The following is a 26,133-nucleotide window of genomic DNA, read 5'->3' on the forward strand; positions in this document are numbered from 1 at the left end:
AAGCAAGTGACCCAAAGTAGCACATTTTGTGCATTTCTTTAGGTCCTTGGCAGCAGCAGGCAGGTGTGTTCACTCCGCACTGACTTTTGTGTGAATCTCCCGGCTCTTCACCCGCAGCTTGTTGACCTGAGACTCGGCAATGTCAGCCCGTTCCTCGGCCTCCTCCAGCTCGTGTTGGAGCTTGCGGAGTTTGGCGAGATTAGTGTTGGATTGTTCCTCCTAAGAATGAAGTTGTGAGAATTAGACTTTGTGGTTCTTACTGCACTTGTCATGAAACAGGATTATTTCCTCAACTCAGATACTTCTTTCTTACGGTCTGTTTGTCATATTTGACTTCAAATCCAGACCGAACCTGTAGCTTCAATTACTTTTTTTACTCTAAAGAATGAAAGAAGGAACGGTTTTGAAATGGAAGAGACAGGCTCATTACACCCAACCCATGTATATGTGAAATCAGTTTACCATGTATGGGTTGTGTGGAAAAGGGGAAGAGACCTGTCTATGGTCACAGAGGTTAGAAAGTAAATGTAAGATCAAACTATAACTTTGGGAAAATGCCACTTAATTTTTTTTTTTTTTTGCCATATGTTTTGACTCTGGCATACAGAGATGGGAGAAAAATTGGGCTAGGAAGAAAGTAATGCCCTCCATTGGTTGGACTTACTTCCATTCTGTCACTCCCTTTTGTGTTCACTTTTCTTATCTCCTATCTACTATGTTGTGTCTGGAAGAATGGGGAACAACCAGGAAAGATGAAGCGGGAGAACCTTCCAACACAGCCCAATTTGCTATAGCAAGTGTGCAGGGATAAGCCTCTGCTGATGACACTGGTTAGTGAGTAAAGGAGTCAGTTGGGGTAAAAGATTTCTATTTGGCTTTTGGGAATACTTGATTTTGCCCATTTCTAGAGGGAGAGGAATATTTATCATGGTGTTAGATTTTCTACTGGAGATTCTTTGCAGCTATCAAGTAAGGTGGGTTATTTGGAATTTTCTTTTTTTCCCCCAACCCCTACAAACTGCTTAATAATAAAAATATCTCCTCTTGAAATCGTATTTGGGAGTAAATTAAAATTTATATCATCTCTTAAGAATGATATATTCTTACTTGTCTCTCTCTTTTTTTTTGGTCATAATCCTGGTTTTTTTTTTTAAATTAATTAATTTATTTTAATTGGAGACTAATTACTTTACAATATTGTGGTGGTTTTTGCCATACATTCACATGAATCAGCCATGGGTGTACATGTGTTCCCCATCCTGAACTCCCCTCCCACCTCCCTCCCCATCCCATCCCATCCCTCAGGGTCATCCCAGTGCACCAGCCCTGAGCACCCTGTCTCATGCATCGAACCTGGACTGGCAATCTATTTCACATATGATTATATACATGTTTCAATGCTATTCTCTCAAATCATCCCACCCTCTTCTTCTCCCACAGAGTCCAAAAGTCTGTTTTTTACATCAGTGTCTCTTTCTAATTAACGCATTCTCTTAATACATTTTCTGTTCCCAGAGAAGTTTTATTCTTCCCTCAAGGGCTTAAAGATACTTACAGCCTCCTCAGCTTGTCTCTTGTATGATTTCACCTTCGCTTGTAATTTATCTACCAGGTCCTGCAACCTGAGTACATTCTTGCGGTCTTCCTCAGTCTGGAAGTTTAAAAAAAAAAAATGGTCTGCATTCAATCCAATAAAATAAACATACTATAGGTGGTGACATAAATCACTTTGATATGATGGCAGGTGGGCCTGGGGTAAATGTGGTTGACTCTGAGGCTTCCTTCATAGTATTAACAGTAGCCACTCTTGATAAGTGTCTACTATGCACGGGCACTATGTTAGAGAGTTATACAATTCTTTAATCCTTACCTCCCTGCTCTGGTGAGTAGAATTTACAGGTGATTAGTGTTCGGTAACCTATCAGAGTTTAAAAGGTAAGAGAGGCCAATACCAGTTGACCTGGCCTTGAAACCTATATTCTTTCCTCACTTATGCTATTTTTAAATGTATTCCTGATTTTTGTGGCTTAGGAGAGTGCCTGTGATAGGTGATTGTGTGATTTGTCCCTTTTATATATATATATATATATATATCAAGCTAATGTGTAGCTATTTTTGAGTGTCATGCAGTCAGTAGGTTTTCCTTGGGCAGGAACTCTGGATATTCTAGAAAACTATTCCCCTTACCTGGTAGGTGAGCTCCTTTACTCTTCTCTCATGTTTCCGTAAACCTTTAATAGCCTCAGCGTTACGTTTCTGCTCACTTTCAACCTCTCCTTCAAGTTCACGTACCTACAATCAAGAAAGATACTTATATAGTCAGTCTTGGGGGATATTAATTGACTCATGACCTACCGATGATACTGGGTGGATGTCCTCAGCCCCAGGGTAAGGACTGGAATCAGTATACAAGAAGAGAGAAGGGTTGGGGAGTGACTTTTTCCCTTCCCAGATTCAGAGATTGAGAGACCCACCCTGGCCTCCAGCTTCTGGATCTGCTTCTTCCCGCCCTTCAGGGCCAGCTGCTCAGCCTCATCCAGGCGGTGCTGCAGGTCCTTCACCGTCTGCTCCAGGTTCTTCTTCATCCGCTCCAGGTGGGCACTGGTGTCCTGCTCCTTCTTTAGCTCCTCGGCCATCATGGCCGCCTAATTAGTAAATAAATCAATACAATAGTCCTGGTAATAGCAGGTAACACACAGCATCATTAAACAAATGCTCATTTACTCACATCAGTGATGGCCTTCTTGGCTTTGTCTTCTGCATTGCGTGATTCTTGAATTACTTCTTCCACTTCACTCTGGAGTTGTGAAACATCATTCTCCAGTTTCTTCTTTGTGTTGATCAGGCTGGTGTTCTGTTAAAAGTAGTGGAAATTTATAAGACTAGTAGTTTGAACACTTGGGATTTTATTAATCTTACTTGTTGGCTCAAGCACGGGACCTAATAGCAAGATTTCACTAAACTAAGTATTTGTTCCATGCAAAATGTTAATCCTTTGCAACCTTTGCCCTGTCTCCCTGATTGCCCATCTGATTTGTGTGTGAGGATGTGTGAGGTTCAAAAATGCCTATATTAATTAATTGCTCTTTCAATTCTATGTCAAACAGACATCACTAGTATTCTATCCTTGAAACGTTTGAAAAGAATTGCTTCTTTTTGTGAGAGCCTGGCACTGAGAGTTCTTCTATTAGAAGGAAACTATTTTCTGTTAACTTGAATGTTTTGCTCCCTTTGGGAATATTGAATAGTAATTCAGAAGAGTACTTCTGAAAACATTTTCTTAAAATTTTGCCTGGTGGTTCTCTAAGGGAAGTAATACCACCTCAGTGGGTATTTAGAAACTTTTAGGGGTGGATATTTTTGGTTGTCAAAATGACTAGGGTATTTAATGCCCGGGCAGGTCAGAGATGCTAAATGTTGTGCAAGGCAAAGGGACTGTAAGCACCACAGTGCTGAATGCTGATGTGCTTCTGATGAGAAACATTAAATGGAGCATTTTCAGATTGTGTAGTCAGTGGATCGGAGAAGGCAATGGCAACCCACTCCAGTACTCTTGCCTGGAAAATCCCATGGATGGAGGAACCTGGTAGGCTACAGTCCATGGGGTCACAAAGAGTTGGACATGGCTTAGTGACCAAACGGAAGCAGCAGCATCACAGTAAAAGTATTTGTTTGATATGAGGGTGTCACCTGGGTGTGCAGGAGCTGGACGCGCTCACTGGCATCCAGGAGCTCCTGCTCTGCGATCTTCCTGCTCCTCTCCGTCTGCTCCAGCGTGGCCCGCAGCTCCTCGATCTCGGCCTGCAGCAGGTTGGCTCTGCGCTCCACGATCGCCAGCTGCTCCTTCAGGTCCTCCTGGCCACGGAGAGCATCATCCAGGTGGAGCTGGGTATCCTGTTAGGTTAATAAAAAGGCCTTAGACACTCTAAGGAAGGTGTGAACATCCCAGGAGATGAACTGGAAGAATGGGCTGGTACCAGGAACAGGAAATGACAGGCCTGTCATTTGAATGAGCAGGAAAATGGTGATGTCACCAGCTAGGGGTTCTTGTTGTGTGTTATGCCATCAACTGGTTATTTTTCACATGCTAGGGTCATTTATGGCACATTTTCTATATGCTCTACCCATCACTTGACATCTCTTTTCTCACTTGATCCTCAAAAGTAACCCTACGAGGTGGTAGTTTCATTCTTATTTTGTGGAAGAAACAGAAGTTCTGAAAGGTTAAATAACAACTTGCCTAAAATCAGGCAGTTAGTAAGTGACAAAACTAAGACTCAACCCCAGGCCTATTGGTGCCAAACTCTTCTAATTTCTCTCATATCTCTGGGCTTCTTGGTTTTTTTCTTTTTTACATAATATTTCTTTAAAAATATATTCTATGTGTACTTAATTTAGCTCCCTCATACTATGAATTGCTATTAATTTGTTAAAGGGAAAAAAATGGATGGTTTAACAAGCTGTTGTGATGAATGGGAGACAGGTCACATCCCTCACTCATCTGGGCTGTACAGTGGACCCACCTACCTTCAGGATTCCTTGGGTGTTCCTGTAGTTCCTTAAGCTCTCTGCAGCCAAGCGATTGGCATGGTTCAGCTGGATCTCCATTTCATTGAGATCTCCCTCCATCTTCTTCTTGACTCTCAGGGCATCATTCCTGCTCCTGATCTCAGCATCCAACGTGCTCTGCATGGTCTCCACAACTCTAATGTGGTTCCTCTTCAGCTGTTCGATTTCCTCATCTTTTTCAGCAATTTTCCTGTCCACTTCAGACTTGACCTGGTTCAACTCCAGCTGGATACGCAGGATCTTTCCCTCTTCATGTTCAAGAGATGCCTTAACAAAACAATGATCAATTAATAATGGAAAATGGCTATTTGGAGGATATTCCGTTGTGAGCCAAACCCTTACTAATATCAGTTTGTCTAATTTTACAAAGTACAATACAACAGCTCTAGGACTCTGCTAGGTAAATCATCCTTCTGTTTATTTAGTCGTGGATTTTAGAGGGAAGCTCTGTAATAAGGGTGCTTTGTAAAGTATAAAGTGCTATACTAATTCCTATTGTAGAAATTCTCAATTTTAAAACATATATATATATATGTGTGTATTTCTGATTATAAAATATATGCTCACTGCATCATGTGGGTGTAATTTATAAAAACAGAGAAAACCTTCCTATTGTGCCTCCACTCAGAAGCACAATTTTAATGTGGTGCATTTTCTTCTAGTTTTTTTTTCCTGTATATATACATATTTCAGTTTGGTTCAGTCACTCAGTTGTGTCCAACTCTTTGCGACCCCATGAACCATAGCACGCCAGGTCTCCCTGTTCATCACCAACTCCCAGAGTCCACCCAAACCCATGTCAATTTACACATGATAAAATTGCATATGCAGATATATGTCTTGCTTTAAAAATTATCCTCTACCATAAATATTTCCCTGTATTAATTACATTTAAAGGCTGTAGAAAATTTCATCACATGGATGTTCCATAGCTTGCATCACTTTATTTTTGGATTGAATATCTTGTGTTGAAACTTTGCCTCCATTTAGGATAGTCTTAGGGGATAGATTCTTAGAAATAGAACTGACAGGTCATAGTATTCCATTTTTAAGACTTTTGATAACTGTCATCAAATTGCTCTTCATCAATGTTATATGAGTTCAAATTTTCACCAGCTCTGTAATAATAGATCCCTTTCATAGTACCATTGCCCAACATCATAATATGTACCTCTGCTTCCTCTAAAGCAGCCTGGATCTCACATTTCTCTTGTTCCACTTGCTTCTTTATTTTTTCCAGTTCATGGATTTGCTTCCCTCCCTCAGCAATCTGCTCAGTGAGGTCAGAAATCTCCTCTGTGGGTGAACAGAAGGGAGAAGGGGTCAGAAGATGGAGAGGTCCTGCCAAGGCCACATCGGATAGAGAATTTCAAGTGCACTCACGCTGCAAGTTCTTGTTTTCTCTCTTTAGGGTTTCAAGTTGGTCCAGGGACTCCTCATAGGCATTCTTGACTTTGAACAGCTCAGTGCTAAGAGAGCGGGACTCCTTCTGGGAGGCCTCAAGCTCAGCCTGAGTTTCCTCATACTTCTGTTTCCATTCTGATAGGACCTGAAAAGCAGTAAATTGTCAGTTGATGGAGAAAGGGAGACTAAATATTAATAAAACACGGGTGGAGTTTGTATAGGCTGAGCCACCTTGTCAAAGTTCCTCTGCTTCTTATCGAGAGCCGCGCAGGCAGCATTGGACCTCTCCACGTCGAGCATGAGGTCCTCAACCTCATTCTGGAGCCGCTGCTTGGTCTTCTCAAGGGAGGCACATTTGGCATTCACCGCTTCTACGTGTTCCTCAGCTTCCTGCAGACGCTGGGCCAGCTTCTTCCTGAGAAGTTAGCCAAGCAGTTAAGGGGAGAGGTCAGGAACAGGGGCAAGTGCTAAGCTCTCAGTCCCCTTTCATAATCCTAATTCTGAATTATGAAATAGACGTCAAGTAGCATGGCTTTCAAAACTGTGGTAGCCAGAACTGCTTTCTAGATGGATAAACTATGAAAAGGTCCAAAGTGGTGAACACTTGAACTCAAGTGTTTTGTTTTTGAATTCTTAGAGGCCATTGTTGGAGCTGATGTTGTATGTATCTCACGGCACAGGGTTTGAGGACTTGCAGGCTTCTGATTGAGTGTGGTAGGGAGAATGATTAGCCAGGGTGATACTATTGATTGATGTATATCTCACCTCATTCCAAAAAGGATTTGAGACTAACTGTTGGGCACAGATACACTGGGCATATTCTTTTGCTTTCTCAGACTTTCCATTTTATTTTATGTACTTTTTTTCCTAGAAAAATAGCCAGTTTCTTTTAATCATGTATATTTGCAGAGTCTCACCAGGAAAAGAAATGAATAAATCAGGACAATTCATGCAGTCTAAGTAAAGGCAGGGTTTTACCCCTCCTCCCACTTCTGAATTGTCTACATTCTTGCTTTATTCCCAATTGTGTGCCAAATACACATGCCTAACGTATGCAAAAACCCTTATCCCTGATTCTGTAGATTTACTGAAGGTCTCCTTTAGTCTGTACACAGACTAAGGCTTTACTTTATTCAGACTAACCCTGGACATTATGCACAGTTTGGGTGGCCCTCATTGTGAGTTTTAAGAGATCTGTCTTTGTGCCTCAGTACTTAAGAAGGTGGTCTCTGGCATCAGAATGTCTGATTCTGATCCCAGCTGTACTATTTATTAATCATATGCTTTTGTGATAGTTGATTAACTCTCACAGTCTCAATTTCCTCATCTGTAAAATAGGGACACAGACAACAATGTGATGTAATATTGCTATGAAAGCATTTAAATGTTATTATGTAATATATGTTAGTATTGGAGACATGGTATACACTCAGTAAATGTTAGCCTGTGCTGTTGTTATGTTATTATCATCATCACAGATCTTTCTGGGAGTTGCTCAGCTAGGAAACCAGTCATTTTCCTCTTGCAGAGTTCACAGTACACACTTGGCCTCCTCCAGCTCCTCCGTGCGCTGGATGGCGTCCGTCTCGTACTTGGTCCTCCACTGGGCCACCTCGCTGTTGGCCTTGGACAGCGCCCTCTGCAGCTCGGCCTTGCCCTCCTGTTCCTCCTCATACTGTTCCCGCAGCAGGTCACAGTCGTGGCGGGAGGACTGCAGGGCGTGGGCCAGGGCGTTCTTGGCCTGTGGAAATATGAGTTCACTGACTTGAATTCATTTCTTCAGTGATATTTAATTTATGCACTTAAAGTAGAACCTCACTGAACATGTTTAGATTTGATTAGCCAAGATCTTTGGTGAAACTTACTTTAGTTTCTTCCTCTAGCTGACGTTTCAGTTCCTCAATCTGCTGAGTAGATGCTTGCTTGGTCCTTGAAAGCTGAGAGACCAAAGCATCTTTCTCATCCAGTTGTCGGGAATATTCACCTAAGAATTATAGAAGTAAAGGAATTTACTAATGGCATAAAAAACAAGCCTAAAGGTTGGTATATATATTATACATATAATTGACAGATATATACTTTAAATATTGTTACAGAATTGGCTAGAAGTAGAGATTAAAAAGCAGCATTGCTATTGGAGTATAACAAATAAACTAGTCTTCTGATTATTTCTTGCTTTTTTTTCCCTGACATTGTTGGCAAATTCTGGTAGTTTGTTTACCCCCCTGTAATATGGGAGTATTGCTATTAATTCAGAAGCCCCAGAATTGCTTTTGTCTAGGACATAGTTGTGGGACTGAGGGAAATCTCTACCGGCTTCCGTCTGCAGACGCGCTCTCTGAGCTGTCAGGTCGTTGATCAGCCGCTGCTGCTCCTCCTCTTTTGTCTTAAGTTCACTCACTTGATCTTCTAGAGTGCGGCACATCTTTTCAAGGTTTCCCTACAGGACACGTAGCCATGAAAGATGAGATACTGAATGCAGTAAAAAATAAAATTAATACTTGATTCTTAAAATATTTTTTAGAGTGAAGCTATGTCGACATAAAGGTATGTCGAGTGTGAGTAGAAACTTATGGCCAACTCTATGGAACATTTTAGTTTTCAAGCATGATGGGTGCATGATGTCCCTGAAGTGGTCATTGTTGGAGCTTATTCATTTAGCCCAGTGGTACTTGATGCTGACACTTAAAGAAGGTTGTGAAACAATCTTAATCATTTGTTGCTTTAGTTGCTCAGTTGTGGCTGACTCTTTTATGACCGCATAGACGGTAGCCCGCCAGGCTCCTCTGTCCATTGGACTTTCCAGGCAAGAATACTGGAGTGGGTTGCCATTTCCTTCTCCAGGAGATCTTCCTGACCCAGGGATCAAACCCGCATCTCTTGCATTGGCAGGTGGATTCTTTACCACTGAGCCACCAGGGCAGCATATCCAGCATTTTAAAAAACAGAATGGAACGTATCAGAATAGAAAATTTTAGATCAGTGCCATAAACAATGTTTAATGCCAGAGAACAGTGAGGGTTCTTACTCATTATCATTAATAATCACCCTCATTTCAAGATAGTTTTGGGAAAATAAAAATGAAGGCAGTATTAGGTACCTTGGCTTTGGCAACGGTCTCTGCGTTACTGCTGAGGTCGTCGATCTCCATCTTCATCTCGCTCTTCTCCTTCTCCAGCTTCTGCTTGACCCTCTGCAGGTTGTCAATCTGCTCCCCCAGCTCGGCCACACTGTCCGCGTGCTTCTTGCGAAGAGCGGCCGCCGTGGCCTCGTGCTGCAGCGTGGCCTCCTCCAGGTCCCGGCGCATCTTCTGGAACTCGGCCTCGCGCTTCTTGTTCATCTCAATCTGGGCGGAAGTGGCCCCGCCGGCTTCTTCCAGCCGCTCGCTGATCTCCTCCAGTTCCCGGGAGAGGTCTGAGCGCTGCTTCTCTGCTTTGGCGCGGGAGGCGCGCTCGGCCTCGATCTCCTCCTCCAGCTCCTCGATGCGGGCCTGGAGGTGACACAGCACATTAACGTGATCTCATCTCAATTTCAGGTTTTTTGGGCGAAGAAACCAACGGAGGTGAGATGACTCACCTGCAACTCTTTGATCTTCTTCTGTAGTTGAATTTCTACTGCCTGCTCATCTTCAATTTTGCTTAGCAGATTGCTGATTTCAAATTCTTTCCTTTAGACAGAAGAACAAGACATATTAGTACTCCTATGAATTGAAAGATGGTGTCGCATAGAATTTTTTTCGGGAGTTCCTACTTTTTAAGTTTCTCATCAAGTTGCTGTTTGTCGTTTTCTATATCTACTATGGATTCTTGGGCCAATTTCAGGTCACCCTCCAGTTTCCTCTTGGCTCTTTCTAGATCCATTCGAAGTTTCTTTTCTTGTTCCAGAGACCCTTCAAGCTAATGTGAAAGTAAATTTCATTAAAAATTAAAGGAAATTTAAAAAACTTCCAAATGGATATTAAAAACACACTTACATCATCCACTTGCTGCTCTAGCTTGGCTTTCGCTTTGTTCAGGGTGTTGACTTTGTCCTCTTCTGCCTGCAGGTCATCCAGGGTCTGCTGATGGGCCTCCTGGAGGGCCTTCTTCTCCTTGGTCAGCTTAGCTATGACTTCATCCAGGCCGGCCATCTCTTCTGTGAGGTTTTTAACCTAGAAGAGTAAAAGAGAAGTGACCTATGCAGTGGAGCAGCTTAGATGGATGGCAGTCTCTGCATGGTATAGGGCAATATGATTCATACCTTGTTCTCTGTGGCATGTTTTTCCTTCTCAACCTTGGCCAGTGTCAGCTCAAGGTCATCTATGTCTTTCTTCAGTTCCGAACATTCGTCCTCCAGTTTCCTCTTCTTGGCCGTCAGCTCAGCATTCATCTCTTCCTCATCCTCGGCTCTCTCAGTCACCTCCTTGATCTTGGCCTCCAGCTGGATTTTGTTCTTAATCAGTTGCTCACACCTTTCCTCTGCATCAGCCAAGGCATCAGCTTCCTAAGGGGAGATTCCGTTGAACTAATTAGAGAATTTGTTACTTATTTTGAACTTGTTCTTTGCATGAAATAGAAGTGTTTACTGAATGCTAATGAATTTTTCAGTATAAGTTAATTGAACATTATTCCATTGTTTGGAGAAATGTAGCCAATTAGATCTGGGACTATAGATTTAGAAACAAATTAGTCTGAAAAATGGCTGAATTGAAGCAATTGACTGTTTTAAAAAGTAGTGTATAGAAGAGTGGGAGGACCAAAGCCTGAGTTCTTGTCTCAAATTTGCCTTATTCCTCTTATACTCAGTTATCTCATGTAATTAAGAGGGTTGGAATAGATGATTGTTAAGAGCATTTCAGCTATAATATTCAAAGATTTCGACTTAGTCAAATTGGTTCATTTTGGCTTTGGTCATTCCCTAGTTACTAGATTGAATTTAAAAAAGAAAAAGAACATAATCTTTATGCCTATGAATATATTTCCACGAAACATTTTTATACAGTCAAAACCTCCCTGATAGGCCATAACAGTTCTATAATTGTCAAAGGTTTCCTTTTCCACTTTAAGAATTAGTCTCAGAAGGAATTTTAAAATGCTTGAGTGAATGATAATGGGGACTTTTCAGGGTTCCTTTGCTTTTAAGTGATACACTCAGTAAATATGATAATACCTATGAAGAGAAGTTAAGATGAAGAGGCTGTGATACTGTGGTTTAAGGAAAATGTAACTCTCATATAAGTTAATTTATCAATAGGAAAAGTTGAAAATAGCTTAAAACTTTTAAGAAAGCTATCCTTTTTATGGATTTCTTCATGACATTGTTGGGCTTGCTTGACTTGGACTAAGGAAATGGGAGATTGTAATTGGCCAGAGTGTTGATGCCAAGCCTGTCCCACTTTGATTTCAGCTTCTTCTTGAATCAATAAACAGAGGAGAGACCTTAAGAACTCAGGATCTGTATCAAAGGAAGAAACACAGGGTTCACTAGCTCTGCCTTTTACCCTGGTAGTTCAGTTCAAATAACTGCAAGTCAGTTTGTTGGGCTAAATCCTGGGGGTTGGGAAAAAGAGATACAGAGAGAAATAAGAATGACTGTCTTTTCTGAGTTTAAATGCAATCTTATACATGTGTATTCAGAAAATAGGGCTCCACATTTAAGGCTGGGTTGAAGCAGTTAAAGCAGTCATTTTCTCAGAAAAATGACTGATGACTGAGATTTGAGGGCTTGCCTTTAAACTGCTTCCTTCATGGCTGTTAAATTTGTGACATTGTTAAATAAATTTTTCAATTTCCCATTTGCAATTTGGAAGTAGTTGGTGCCTTCTTCATAGGAATGTTGAAAGTTAAGTGAAATACTGAAAAAAGCAATTGGAAATATTCTTTTTCAAGGAAAGGCCATTTGTAAATCCAAAGTGTTTGTGAAGTCAAGAAAATGGTGCAATTGAAGTCAATGACATGGTGCATTCAGCACAGGGGTACTCACAGATTGAACCTGAAGCTGTAGGTCATTTTTCTCTTTCAAGAGAGTCACCATTTTTTCCTCCAGTTCCTTCCTTTTGGCCTCTGATTTGGCCAGTTCATCCTTGGTTTTCTGAAACTCTTCCTTCATTGTGGCCATCTCCTTCTCTGTCTCTGCACTCTTGAGGAGGGGCTTGATCTTGAAAAAGAGTTTCATCCAAGGCCAGTGCTTGACATTCATGAAGGCTCGTACATTATACTGGATGCAGAAAAGGGCTTCCCTGAAATGACAGGAAAGGATCTGTGTAGGTTGATCCATTAGAGACAACATTGTTGTTATTTTTTTTAACATATAAACTCCCCTTTAAATGACCACCCCACATATAAATGATATGCCAAATTCTGTATATTTTATATGCAGGGGACATAAACACACACTCCCACCCACTCCCACTTAGAGTGGTCCTCAGTATGACCACTTGGCTAATGTGCGCTGCTCATACTTAACAATTCTGTGTTCCCAAGACCCTGTCACACTAGCAAAGAAGCTAACTTTAGAGGAGGGATACTTTGGATATATGAGCAACATGCACCGTTTTAAGAACATCTGAGAAATCACAATGTTAGTGATTTGGGAGTGGGCATGGCAGCTGTAAGCTGATCATGCAGCTTGGCTGTGGGCACACTGATGAGAAATGTGAAAGGGCATGGCTGCTTTTGAATTGCTCCACCTACATTGAGCTTATGATTTATCATGCATTCCATGAAGCCTTTCCTCTTATTTAATCACCCCTGAATTATCTGCTCTGTGAACTGCTTTTGTTAGCTTTTTCACTTGATATACTGGCTTTTCTCAAATCCTTTCAAATGCCTCATCCTTACCTGCTCAACTGGATTGTTAATGTCTACAGGGCATTTAGCATGTATTGAGCTCCAAAATTTGTTTTATTTAAATAACATTTTAAAAATAGTAATAAAAAGATATCCCTTCTGCATACTGTAGCAGTAGACTGGCAAAATTTGATTGTCTTTGAACAGTGTGTTTGCCTCTTCAAGCTTGTTAAAATGGAAATTCTATTTCTACAGGTCCAATTTATAAGAACCATAACCAAGAAGGCATAAACCATAATGTTGACACATGGAAAGACTTGGAAAAACTTATAATACAGAAATAAATAAGTGTGCATGAGCAGACTGAATGCAAAACGTGTGTGTAAGGACAAGGAACACAGTAGTGCTAGGTCAGTGGAGTTGGATAAAGTTAATTAGGGGAAGAGGAAGTGGAAGTTGTGAGCTAGTGAATGAATAAATTAGGCCAAGAGGAGAGGGCTTGTGCATAAGCGACAAGCAAACTGTTTAGGCTTGCTGGAAAAGACATTGCAGTTGGAGAGAGAGATGAGGTGGGGAATAGAAAGGGCCTTGACAGACACAGAGGCAACTTGGATTTGACAGGGGAGACCATGGGGAACTGCTACTGAGATATGGCTTGATGAGAATGGTGCTTACTGCACATGATTCCTGCAGTTGTGTGTGAGAGGACTAGAAGGGAGAAAATGAGGGAGGAGAGAGTTTTGATGGGAGTCCAAATGTGAGGGCTTGGGCAAAGTATGATGTGTTGTAGGAGTAGGTTCTGAACTGGGTGAGAAGTGCATGTGAACTGAAAATTGGAAGAGTTAATGAATGAGCAAGACTGATGTAATAAAGTCCCTGGGGGACCTTACAGTCCAGATACTCTGTATGGTTGTTACCTCCTTTGCAGCATTTTCTGATATTCTACCCTCATTAGGAATCCCCTACAGACAGCTTGAGTTCTTGTTATAATCTGGGCCAATTTCTCATCTCTCATTTCTTCCAGAAGACCCAGCAGGCCAGCTTTGAAGAAAACCTGGGGAGAGGGAAAGTCACATATCATCCACAGACTACAGGAGAGACAGACACGGCAGATGGTGCTTGGATCAGCTGTAAGTAAATAGTGGCTGTACCTTTGTGTGTCCAAACTTGTACTGGGTGTGATCAATATCAATGGAGGCAAGAAGTTTCTCAGAAGCCTTCTTGCTGTCAATGAACTGTCCATCTGGAATAGCACTTGCATTTAAAACTTTGTATCTGTTCCATTGAAGAAAGAATGAATGATTAGGAAGGTGTGAACATATATGAAAATCAAATGACACCAAAAAGAAACATCAGTAAAAAGAGAGAAAGCGAAATAGAAAATCCAGTTGTCCATATTGGTAAATCCAATATGATTTTTCTACAAGCTAATGCGTGCTTCCTTCCTATTTGTAAGAAATGCCACCTTCTCTAGCCTGTATTCTGTTCTACCACCACAAGACTATATTATTTGACTTACTTCATAATATCCACTAAACAGCGTACATAGAACGCAATGAACAGACGACAACAGTAAAAATGATTCAACAAGCACAGCATTTAGTGAAATACAACAAAGAGTGACTGGCCTTTGTTTAAAGTCCCCATAGAGGATTCTGCTGGGGAAGCCCTTCCTGCAGATGCGAATGCCCTCCAGCACCCCATTACACCTCAGCTGGTGCAGGACCAGCTCATGCTCCATGGCCCCTAGAAAGAGATCAGAGTGCATACTGCTGGGCAGTTCAACTGTCACACTTGCGTCTGTTTGATTATTTCATGCTCTTAGATCTTACCAGGAGTTTTGGTTTCATTGGGAATGATACACCGTACGAAGTGGGGGTGTGTGCTCCTCAGATTGGTCATCAGTTTATTTAAATTTTCCTAGAAAACCAGGGAGAAGGGACTTGATGAGAAAGTTCTATTTCAGGTTGCTTTTTTTGGCGATTAAATGAACCTAGGCACTCTCTTAACTATTAAGTCTATGGGGCTTCAGTTGCTCTGTGTTTTAAGGGTCTCAAGAGTTGTAGCCTGCCAAATAACTGAAAGGCCAGAGTGCTAGGGAGAAATATAGTTCTCTGTGGTATTCATTTATAACACCTAGGATCTTTCCTGTAAACAAATTGCCAATTCAAGTAACATTGAGGCACATGACGTGTTCTTGAGCGAGAATCAGAAAATAAAAGACTACCGTCTTGCCTTGTCACTAACGAGCTGCTTAAAATCCCTTTTGTCTCTCTGGGTCTCATCTGAGAGTGGTTGAGATTACCTCTAAGGTCTCTTTTGCCTCTCTCAGTGCTAATAATTTTCACAGTACTAGCTTACAGTGGTAACCTATGTCAGTCACTGTCCCAATGCTTGACATTCCTTTCTTGAGTTTATTATTCCCTGGGACCTGTAACCTTTTGGGTTTTTTGAAGAGTCTAAAACCATGAGACTATATGACCTTCTGTAGGTGGATCTAGGATACCTGAGGATGATCCACAGTCTGAAGTATATGGAGCAGTTATTCCAGAAACAGAATAACTGATTATGATAGACAGTGGTGATTTACTCAACTGTAGAAAACCAGCATGTAGATATTTTTCAGTATTTCTTAGGTGTATTCTTTGAGAAGGCAGAGTTGTTTTATTTTTTATATCTCAGTTAACTATTAGAATATAAAATAAGTAATGTGAGTTTCTAATCCTGAAAATATGTGTAAGAGTGTGCTTGGTGAGATAGTGCAAATTGGTAGTGAGAAAAGAACACGGCCATTTTCTAGTTTAGGTTATATGTTGTATTTGCTTTTTAGTTTTAAAAGGAATAAGACTTAGCTATAGAAATTTATAGAAATCCTGACCATTAGATCAGGATTTAATATATATATATATTAATATATATATATATATATATAATATATAGAAAGCAGCCATTAGATCAGATGCTCCATATGTCCCCTTTTAGATGAGCCAGTTTTTAAGCCATCCAAGAGAATCACATTATTTGAGGTAATGTTGTTATTACTGTTATTTAATTCTTAACAGGTATTTTTCTATCTTAATCATCCATCTAAATCACTAGGTTTGGCTTTAGGTAATTTTCAGCTATCACAAAAAATTAAATCCACCTCAAAAGACAAAGATGCATTTTGGTGGAAGGATGTCCTAAAGGATGTGTCTCAGGTTTATTCTCAAAGAGGAACTCAGGAACATTCTCAAAGGGCAATATTAGTGGAATAAAGATACAGCTTTCCGCAGGGAGACCTTTGAAGTTCAGCTGTGCTTCCTCAAAAATCAGCCTTATTATAGAACCGGGAAACTTCTAAAGGCATTTGTGGAATTCCTGAATACATGAGATGAGCATAATAAGGAGTAATGGGTAAAACATTTGGCCCTACAGAAGTATTGCTTTTGCTGTACCCTGAACAAGAGGAAATATTTGAAGTAATTCCTATTAACATTCCATTCCCTCCTAATTTATTCTAAATCCTATAATTATGATAAGCCATAGAGCCTGAATAGATTTTTTGAATTAAATTTGTACTTTACCCTGAAAAGGGCTGACACAGTCTGGAAAGAAGAGCCCTTCTTCTTAGCACCTTTCTTTGCACCACTGTCTAAGATAAAAAGAAAACCCATTAATGAACGTATCCTAGAGGCTGGAATGGTATGTGAACTTTCTGTGGGGATAGGTTAAATTAGGGGCACAGAAAGTACCAGCTTCAGCACTAGCATATGTGGAAAAGAGACTGGCCAGAGTCTTCATTGAGGACTTCTGGTACAGCCCAACCACTGTATCGTTCAGGGGGTCCTTGTTCTTGTCCAGCCAGCCGGCAATGTTGTAGTCCACGGTGCCCGCATAGTGGATCAGGGAGAAGTGGGCCTCGGCTCTGCCCTTGACCACCTTGGGCTTCTGGAAGTTGGCAGACTTGCCCAGGTGCTGGTCATACAGCTTGTTCTTGAAGGAGGTGTCTGTGGCCTTGGGGAACATGCACTCCTCTTCCAGGATGGAGAAGATGCCCAGTGGCTGAATTCAGAAAAGCAGATGTTGGTGCCAGTCTATCTTGTCTCAAAAAGTATAGTGGCTGTCATTTGATTGAAATTATGAGCACTCTTAATTAAATATACTTATAAAGTAAACCAGGATCAAGCTCACAGTCCTTTTGTTATCACTAGAATGACTTTCCACCATTCCTTCTCACATTCGATCCATAGCATTATTTTCAAGTAAAAGAATAGCTAGCTACAAACTCCAGATGTCAGCACAGCATGTGGAGTGACATTAAAATATCTGTATTTATCACATTAACTCACCTACTTGGTGAATTAATGTATTGTCAAAGTTTTATTTTCCTAGGAAAAGGACTTAGTGACTTAGAATGATGTTTATTTTATATGCAATAGTATAAATAACCCAAACTGTATATAGGACAGTTTGTGTACTTAATCTCCTTAAAGATAGATTATGAACAAGCATAAGCAATTTGACTTCTTGACTTCCAAACAGATTATCTTTCATATAAGCTCTAGCTATGTTACCTCTGCATTAATTTTGACTTAGAAAATAGTTATTTCTATTGCTGATGTCTTGGATCATAATGGAGATTTAAAACAAATGAGGTAGTTTCTCTGGTGAAGTAGACCATCTCAATAGAGAAGCTGCTTTCAAATTGGATTTGAGTCAGTGTTAGAACAAAACTGCTCAGGACAAAATGAAACTAAACTCTCTGGTCCTTATGTAAAAGCTGAAAAGAGGAAGTAATTTCTAAAGTAATTCTCTAACTTGTTCTGATATCAGTCTATTTAAGGTTACTGTAATACTTTCTGAAGTGGCTTAAGACACTTGGGAAAGTTATCTTACAGTTCAGATTTCCTTCAGAAGTCAAACAGACCTTCTCGATGAGCTCGATGCAGGCGGCCAGGTCCATCCCAAAGTCGATGAACTCCCACTCGATGCCTTCCTTCTTGTACTCCTCCTGCTCCAGCACAAACATGTGGTGGTTGAAAAACTGTTGCAGTTTCTCGTTGGTGAAGTTGATGCACAGCTGCTCCAGGCTGTTGAACTGCACAAAAGCAAATTTCCAACATTAAATGGATTTTTAAAGTGGTAGAATTCACTACTGAAAAATCTTTTATTGAAAATATGTGGAATACAGTAATGAAATAAAATTCGAACTAATTATTGTTTATTCAGAAATCCCAGGAAAGAAAGGATCATTTTTGACATGAACCCTTTTTGTGATTTCTGGGCATTGTTTAAAGCTGTCAGCCACACAGCAAGAGTTCTGGTAGAATCAACCTCCTTCCCCTTCTAAGATTGCCTGGGCAATAATGTGCATTGAAAGTACAACAAAAGTACAATCCAGTGAGTAATGGTTCAATTTAAGGGTGAAAGTAATTTATTGCGAAGCCTCACCTTTTTACCACCCCCACTCTCTAATTCAAGATGAAGTTCACATTTTCACTTTGGCTGTCACTTTATTAAGGAAAGCTTTTCTTAAGACCTTTAGTTGATGTACAAAGTGAAATTAATAGGTTAATTTCTCTTCATATCAAATATTTGGTAAATTCTCATTGTCAGATCTGTGAAAGTAGGGACCTCGTGTGGTCTAGCATTGAAGATCTGATTAAGTCTTTATAGTAATCTTCATTACTTTATAGACACCTTCATTTTTATAGATGATGAAGCTAATGACCCAGAGGGGAAATGGTGGGTGTCAGATGAACCTGGAAGAGGAAAGACTGTCACTGTGCTTCTCCTTTGAGCTCCTTTTTCCTCCATGGGAAGGAAGGAACCTTGTGTATGGACCAAACACTGCAGATCCAGGTTCCTATCTTGGCTTTGCCTTATGTGGCTGGAGAATCTTTGGCAGGTGTGCTGATTTTTTTGCATCTGTTCCTCCACATTTAATTAGAAGTATGTTAGTTACTCCTTCTTGGGTTATTGTGAAGATTAAATGAGGTAACAATTTGAAGTACTTAGTAGAGTGCCAGAAATATAGACTTCTCGATAAAGTTTGGCCATTATTACTACTACTGTTATCCTGTTACCTCCTAGATATTTTGTCCCAGGTACCATGTTGGAGAAAGCAATGTAAGACATTAAAAATGTAAATGAATACCCAGCATGCTGCTGCTGCTCAGTTACTTCACTCATGTCCAGCTCTTTGTGACCTCATGGACCATAACCCGCCAGGCTCCTCTGTGCATGGGATTTTCCAATCAAGAATACTGGAGTGGGTTGCCATGCCCTCCTCCAGGGGATCTTCCTGACCCATGGATTGAACCCACATCTCCTGCATTTCAGGTGAATTCTTTATCACTGATCCACTGGGGAATACCCAATATATCAAAACCCAGATTGTCTTTCTCCCACTTTTTATTAATCTGAAGATAACTCACATCAAAGATCTCAAAGCCAGCAATGTCCAAGACCCCGATGAAGTACTGCCTGGGCTGCTTGGTGTCTAGCTGCTGGTTGATGCGGGTGACCATCCACAGGAACATCTTCTCATAGACGGCTTTGGCCAGAGCACCCACTGCATTGTACACCTTCATGGACAAAGTAATGTTTGTTGGCACTATTAAAGGCCTGGAAAGTGTGTGACTCATTCAGGTTGTGCCCTTACCTGCTGCACAGTCTGGCCTTTGGTGACATACTCATTGCCGACCTTGACCCTGGGGTAGCAGAGGGCTTTGAGCAGGTCAGCAGAGTTCAGACTCTGGAGGTAGGCAGCCTTGTCAGCCACTGCAGAGACACAATTCAAAAAGTGTTGTTTAATGGCAGATGTTTCTTTAAGATAGTCTTTCCATTTTCCTCCAATCCATTTTCATTATGATTTCAATAAAAAACTTAAAATAATTCTATAGAAGGTCAGGCAAGGCTTTCTGTACATTAGAGCATGTATTGGCTAATAAATGATCAATCAGTTACGCTGGCCTTTGGTGATTTGTTGCAAGCAGCTTTGGAGTCATTTAGCAACATCAAACATAAGTCCAATGTATATGGAAATACTTTATGTAAGACAAAAGCCAGAGTCCCTGCTCTTAGGTATGATTGAAAGGTGACATGAATACACCTTATCTCAATTTTGCTCTTCCCAACTTACCATCATTGACCAGTTTCTTTATCTGAAAATGAGGGAACTAAATTTCAGTGCATGATTCCTACCTCGTCCCCTTCTGAAATGTTGCCAGTGACTATGATGTAAATGAGGGAGAGAGAATGTCAAACTGGGATGGTCAGGAAAGGGTTCAAAGGAGCAGATAACTGTAGCTTCCATGGTGGTTTCTGTAATTTCTGTATTCCTTCTGTAGAGTATATGACTTTTCTTTCTCAGTTTCTTTTTCTCTTACTTGATGCCTAGATTGTCTGTGGGTTTACATGTAGACAACACACACACACACACACGTGCACAGATGTCTAGGGATATCCTCCACACCCAGTTCTGTGTTTGGGCAGACATTGGATCCCCTTGCTCGGTTTACCTAGTTGGTATTGAAACACAGTGATATGCAAGTTATCTTGTATACCTTCTTGTCATTTCTAAGGCAAAGTAAACATATGGTTCTGTCTTATTCTCTCTCTGATCTGGCCCCAGGTTGTGCTTTTTAAACACATACTTATAAGCGGCTGTTAGGGTTCATTTTAACTGTTTGATGTGTGTAGAAATGATGGAGACATGGAGATGCTAAGAGGAAGGGGGGTGAGGACAGAGTGCAATATGTGTAAGGTGTGTATGCCCTTCAGAAATTCAGTTGCAAAGGAGATGTGAGTTTAGAAGAGCTTTTTATTTTTTCTTGTCATATTTTCTGTCTTAAACCCAGTTGGGGGTTCATTTGGTACCTTCAGTGCCATCTGGCTCTGCTTGCTCCTCACGCTGCTTTTGCTTGAATTTCATGTTCCCATAATGCATTACTGCCCCTGTGAGCTTGTAGATGGACACTTTCTCCTCAGAAGTAAAGCCCAGGATGTCTATGGCGCTCTGTCAAGAAGAAATGACGAGACAAAGGTCAGGGCAGAAGATATTAACATATTTTGGTGAATTGACACTATATTCCAAGGTAACCACACTTACAGTATGGCTGCTATTATCATTCCCATGCATAATAGATTTTTTAAAAGTGAGTGTATGTCTTACATCAGTGGCCATCAGCTCTTCTTGATCATCAATGCTAGGGACTGTGATCTCCCCTTGACTGACAAAGGCGTAATCATATGGGTTGGTGGTGATCAGGAGCATTTCTAGGTACATAGAGTTCAGGGTGTATGTTTCACATTGAAAGTTGTTAACAAAAATATTAACTTTTGTCTGTGAATTTAGGTTCATTCTTACCAATCAGATCTGGCTTCTTATTGGAAGTGATCTGATAAAAAATATGGTAGCTTCTTTCTGCCTTCAACTGGAAAGTAACTCTAGACTTTTCTAGAAGATCTGGAAAGAGGGGGAAATAGACATCAAATTAGAAAAAAAAAATCAATGCTCCTGAGATATTAAATGAACCACAATGTCTTTGGCTAAAATTGGGGGTATTACAATAGGCTTCATTGAGAGTTCAGCTTAATGACTGATCCTGTTGGTACTGTATGTAAGAATTCCAAATACATATGGCAATTACTCAAGGTTCTCACCATTTAAAAGCAAAGAGTGAAGTATGCATGCTCGAGTAACAAATCAACTTTTCATATGGATGACTTGTGACCTTTGTCTTATAATTGATCTTTAATATCCCCTCCTTCCTCAGTTCACCTTAGATTCTTTGGTGAGGGATTACCTTGGAAACATCTGCCAAAGCTCAGATCAAGAGCAAATCACAGAATGCCTGTCAAGCTGGCTCCATCAGTCCTGCATGATCAAGTGATAGTTGACAGACTCTGCTACCCTGGCTCTCTGCTACCTCTCACCCTCCATCTGCCAAGGGATGGGCCCTTTTCTGAGAATTTGACTACCTGTGGAAATGTGACCAGTTAGCGTGAAATACATGTTTAGCAAATGTTAGATACTTGATTTGAACCAATAAATGTGAATCCTTGTGCAAAAAAAAAAAAAAAAGAGCAAATCACAGAAATGTATTGTAAACCTGTAGATAACATATAGGAACCCATGAATAGTCCTATTGTCTGTCCTGGAAAAAATGCCATAGTTGCTTCTGAGACTGGAATTCCAGAATGTGCTACAGAGCCATCAGTCTGAAACTGAGGCAAGCAGAGCACACAGAGATTGTGGAGAATTATGGCATTAGCTCACGAGCAGCACTGGCGGCAGGCTCAGTGCTCACCACGTGTTGAAAATATCCCTGCAAATGACATCCCTGGTTTATCTGTTTGAGTTTCAATACTTGTGTTACTCACATGTTTCAATATCAGCAGAAGCCAGTTTCCCTGTGGTCCCGAAGTGGATCCTGATGAATTTACCCTTGCAAGTGAAAAAGACCATGTTACATACAAAATAGCACATGAGTAAGAAGAGACTGAAGTAATGACTGAGACATGCCTTTGTGGGCATTTAAGGCCTGAGGAAACCCTTCTGTGACCCAGAGACTCACAAAGCGAGAGGAATTGTCATTCCTCACGGTCTTGGCGTTGCCAAAGGCCTCCAGCAGGGGATTGGCACTGATGATCTGATCCTCCAGAGTCCCCTGCAGAGAAACACAAGAGGAGAAACACAAGGAAGTCCAGAGCTTCCTGAGCGCCCTGCCCATCATGATTCTCAACATGCCCATCAGACCCACCTGCATTTTGCCAGGTTCCTCCTTCTTCTTCTCCCCAGTGACTGCAATTGTTGCAAAGTACTGGATGACACGCTTCGTGTTCACAGTCTTTCCTGCCCCAGATTCTCCGCTGTCAAATAAAAACCAGAGAAGAGATCAGAACTACAGCTCACATTGTCAGCGTCTAAGACAATCACCACCAATCAAAGAAGAAGGAAAAATCACATACGTGATCAGGATGGACTGGTTCTCACGATCTGTGAAAGAGAAATCAAGACCATTGTTTTTAAAAATAGTGCACATTCACTATGAAGATTATTGACTCTGTTCAGATTAAATACAGTTTATTCTTTTTAACATTTTGAAGATATTGCCTGTGATTTTGGCTTTGTGTGTAGCTCCCAGACAGTACTTGCCTCTTGGAGTAAAATTTGTGAAAATGAGAGGCAAAGAATCATCTGTTTCTTCTGGTATTTTATTAATTTAAAAACTCATGGGAAATTTCAAACCTATACAAAAGTAGAGACAATACTGTTAAAAGCTCCTATGTACCTATGTATACAGTGTTTCAATAGTTACTATATGGCCAATTTTATATAATCTATATTCCCATCCCAAGCTTGGTTATTTTAAAGAAAATTCTAGGCATCACATACTTTCATCTGTAGCTATTTCAGTAAGAATCAGAATTCTGAAGTTTCACTTAACAGATAAAGAAAGGAACCCAGGGAGGAATAAGTAATTTTTCTGATAGTTACATTGCTTGTTAAGATATTTTGGTCTTCTTGACTTCTGGTTTACATATTTTTCTGCTGTCTGGCCTCCTCCCAGTTCTTGATATTAACTTGACTGCTGGTAATACTAAAAAGGGAAGAGATCTGGAATTGTATTAATAACTGTTGGTGTTCATTTCCTTTTATTTCTCTCTTTTATACACATTTCTAAGTAATGCAAAAGCTGTCACTCTATATGACTGATATGTTGGATTTATACCAATTTTCTGATTTGTTAAATTTTTAATTCTGTACAGATAGATTATAGAGCATTCTCAAGTCTAAAAAATCCTATTCAGAGAAATAGATACAAGATGGATGCTATTTAGATGTGCATATAGACTTCAGAGAACTTTAAAACTCTGTTTAGGGAAGTAGAGACAGATTTTGAAACATATTCAGATTGATTTCTTTTTCCAATAGAAGAAAAATCATGAACGATCATGTCACAGCTAGTGGGAACATAGCCAAGAAAACAATGTTTTAGTCTCTAACCTGGTCAGATGCTACAGTTTTGCATGGTTTTATATCAAAACCCTGTTTGGAGATAAGTAATCTTGAATTTGGAGCAGCCCCCAAACCTGGGGGAGTGAGGACCTTGGTAGAGGTGGTGGTATACATACCAGTGTAAATGCAACTGCTGTGTGTTAAAACCTCTGCAATGAATCTGAATTTAGATAATTTCTGGAAGGTAGCTAGGTTCTGTTGACAACCAAAGAACAGTTTACTAGCATGAAATCCTTGTAGAATTGCTGGCCAGTTTGTAATGCAAGATTCATATTTTATCCCTTTCTCTTCTCCTTTAAAAGACAATTTAAAAACAGTGCAACAAAACAAACATAAAAGAAACCAAAATGGAACAAAATCTCCAGTTTCTAATATCTCATGGAACAACAGGAAACTCAGGAATTTAGAATATTTCCAAAGGCAATACATTTGGTGTATGCTGATAAAAGGTTTTAATGCTATATTTGGGCCTGCAATTTGTATCAAAGCTGTTTGTTTATGTTTTGATAAGACAGGAGCAACAGACTTTGATATAAATTTTTAAAAAATGTTTTCAAAAAAAGATGGATTTCTATTTTCTCCCATTCTAGTAGGAAAATGCTTCAAAATCTTTGGGAGGGAAATCACAGTTCTTTCTTTACTCATGTTCTATCTCAAATGCTGGCAGTGTTAGCTGTATCTATTAAAGATAAAGGAATTCACAATGCTTTCTAGCTATGGCTGGTAAGTATTTTCCTTGATTGTTGTGGATGTGAATATTCTAAAAAATATATTTGAACTTTTTTCCTCTCCAAATCAGAAAGTAAAAAATATAGAAAAGCAACATATATGTTTATAGAGGTCTGCTAATTGTTTCAACTAGGCTTCCAGTTACTAGCTGGGTTAGCTTGGGCAGGTCAGTGAACTCAGTGACTAGCTTCATTTTGCTCATCTGTAGAGTGGCTGTGGGGAAGATTATGTGGCGTTACAGCACTGAAAGTTTCTTGAAAACAGTGAAGCCCTGTGTGGCTGCAATGTATTATTGTAATCAAAGCCCAAAGTCTACTTGTTCATTCAAGATTCTGTTTCCACATTTCTGTAAATAGATGTATCACTCACTCACCAGTCAGCATGAACTGATAGGCGTTGTCAGAGATGGAGAAGATGTGGGGCGGGGCCTCCTGGCGCTTTTTGCCCCTGTAGGCTGCCACCACCTCGGGGTTGTACACCGGCAGCCACTTGTAGGGGTTGACGGTGACACAGAAGAGGCCCGAGTAGGTCTGAGAAAATCAGAACACTCAACATGTGGGATTTGATTCTACTTGGAGAGATAGATTAAAACAAGAGAGGTTGAAGGGTGCTCACGTAGATCATCCAGGCTGCATAACGCTCTTTGAGGTTGTACAGCACTCCAGGCTCGTGCAGGTGGGTCATCATGGCCATGTCCTCGATCTTGTCATATTTGGGAGGGTTCATGGGGTAGACTTGGTCTTCTCTGACAGTGAGAGTCTGGCAAGTAAAGTGAGAGTCAAGTTTGCATTAATGGTTGGAGGTAGGATTTATGTGTATCTGCTTTGGTTATAAGACTATGATTGTGGGCACTTTCCATTATATTATTCAGTGTCCTTTAAATAAAAGCACAAAAATGTATTCATCTTAGAGTTTGATGGTAAAAAAAAAAAAATCTGTTTCCTGTGATGAGCTAGAATACATCCTACTCTTTAAAATATACTTCTTTCCTCCCACATTTTCATGTCCCAGGTTTATTTATCAGTTTGTATCATTTTACTTCAATGGGTTTAATTTTTTATTTCTCCTTGACATTTATTATAAGAAACTTCAATTTGGGAGGAAGTAATGGGAAGATTAATACATTATTTACCTAAGTAGATAATAATTCTTTTGATAGAAGCTAGTTTTTATTTCTCCCAATATTTAGACTGGAGATTTAGACTGGGAAGTGAGTAATTGAAGGGAAAAGCTAGAGGCTGACTAGTGGCTTAAAGTTCTTTTGGTGGTTGGGAAAGGGAGAAGTGAGAATTTCTTTTACCTTCCAAATCTGATGTCTGTTAATGGACTGGAAGAGTGTCTGGATTGGCAATAGACTTGGAAATTGTGAGCAAGGAAGCCTTCAACTTTAAGTGAGGAGATGGAGAAATAAAATGGGAAGGATTTTCTCCTTATGTTTCTACTTACTGCTCCACGTTCTGTCTTTACAGTTACTTTCCCCCCTTCCTTGCTTTGTATGATGCTCTTCACATAGGATTCCTTGGGCTCTGCCACAAAGACTGATGTTTTAGCATCAAAGGGCTTGTTTTGGGCTTCAATCCGCTCCTTTTCTGATTTTCGAAGGTAGGGAGCGGCTTCGCCAAAAACAGCCATCTCAGCGTCTGAGCTCGCACTCAT

General features: G+C 40.4%; 1 protein-coding gene across 2 annotated transcripts; it reads right to left on the bottom strand.

Annotated features, from left to right (window-relative positions):
* Nucleotides 1-26,133, bottom strand: LOC133055986 (myosin-8). Of its 2 annotated transcripts, none has more exons than XM_061141077.1 (38): nt 25,924-26,133; nt 25,093-25,236; nt 24,851-25,007; nt 22,698-22,725; nt 22,490-22,598; nt 22,304-22,396; nt 22,110-22,173; nt 21,094-21,192; nt 20,899-21,002; nt 20,604-20,742; nt 19,387-19,505; nt 19,160-19,309; nt 17,650-17,820; nt 16,475-16,784; nt 16,307-16,374; nt 14,573-14,660; nt 14,369-14,486; nt 13,892-14,015; nt 13,658-13,794; nt 11,935-12,190; nt 10,213-10,455; nt 9,947-10,123; nt 9,724-9,869; nt 9,550-9,640; nt 9,074-9,463; nt 8,287-8,413; nt 7,839-7,957; nt 7,518-7,714; nt 6,205-6,388; nt 5,953-6,118; nt 5,741-5,865; nt 4,528-4,836; nt 3,691-3,894; nt 2,729-2,854; nt 2,475-2,645; nt 2,188-2,292; nt 1,556-1,651; nt 1-219 (listed from the first exon to the last, which is right to left on the bottom strand). In XM_061141077.1, the coding sequence occupies exons 1-38, from the start codon at nt 26,131-26,133 to the stop codon at nt 70-72; spliced, it is 5,814 nt and encodes a 1,937-aa protein (XP_060997060.1). In that variant the 3' UTR covers nt 1-69. The 2 variants fall into 2 exon arrangements, with proteins under 2 accessions (XP_060997060.1, XP_060997059.1); XM_061141076.1 differs by having other exon boundaries at nt 16,466-16,784.

The sequence above is a fragment of the Dama dama genome, chromosome 5, assembly GCF_033118175.1.
Source record: "Dama dama isolate Ldn47 chromosome 5, ASM3311817v1, whole genome shotgun sequence".
NCBI classification, from domain to species: Eukaryota; Metazoa; Chordata; class Mammalia; order Artiodactyla; family Cervidae; genus Dama; species Dama dama.

What these genes read in the sequence shown, in the direction of transcription:
- LOC133055986 (XM_061141076.1), bottom strand. Translation starts at nt 26,133, where the DNA reads ATGAGTGCGAGCTCAGACGCTGAGATGGCTGTTTTTGGCGAAGCCGCT. An exon ending in AAGGCCAGACTGTGCAGCAG is followed by an intron (nt 19,310 to 19,386) that starts GTAAGGGCACAA and finishes TTGTCCATGAAG; the next exon opens with GTGTACAATGCAGTGGGTGC. An exon ending in TGCTGAAGCTGGTACTTTCT is followed by an intron (nt 16,375 to 16,465) that starts GTGCCCCTAATT and finishes TTTTTATCTTAG; the next exon opens with ACAGTGGTGCAAAGAAAGGT.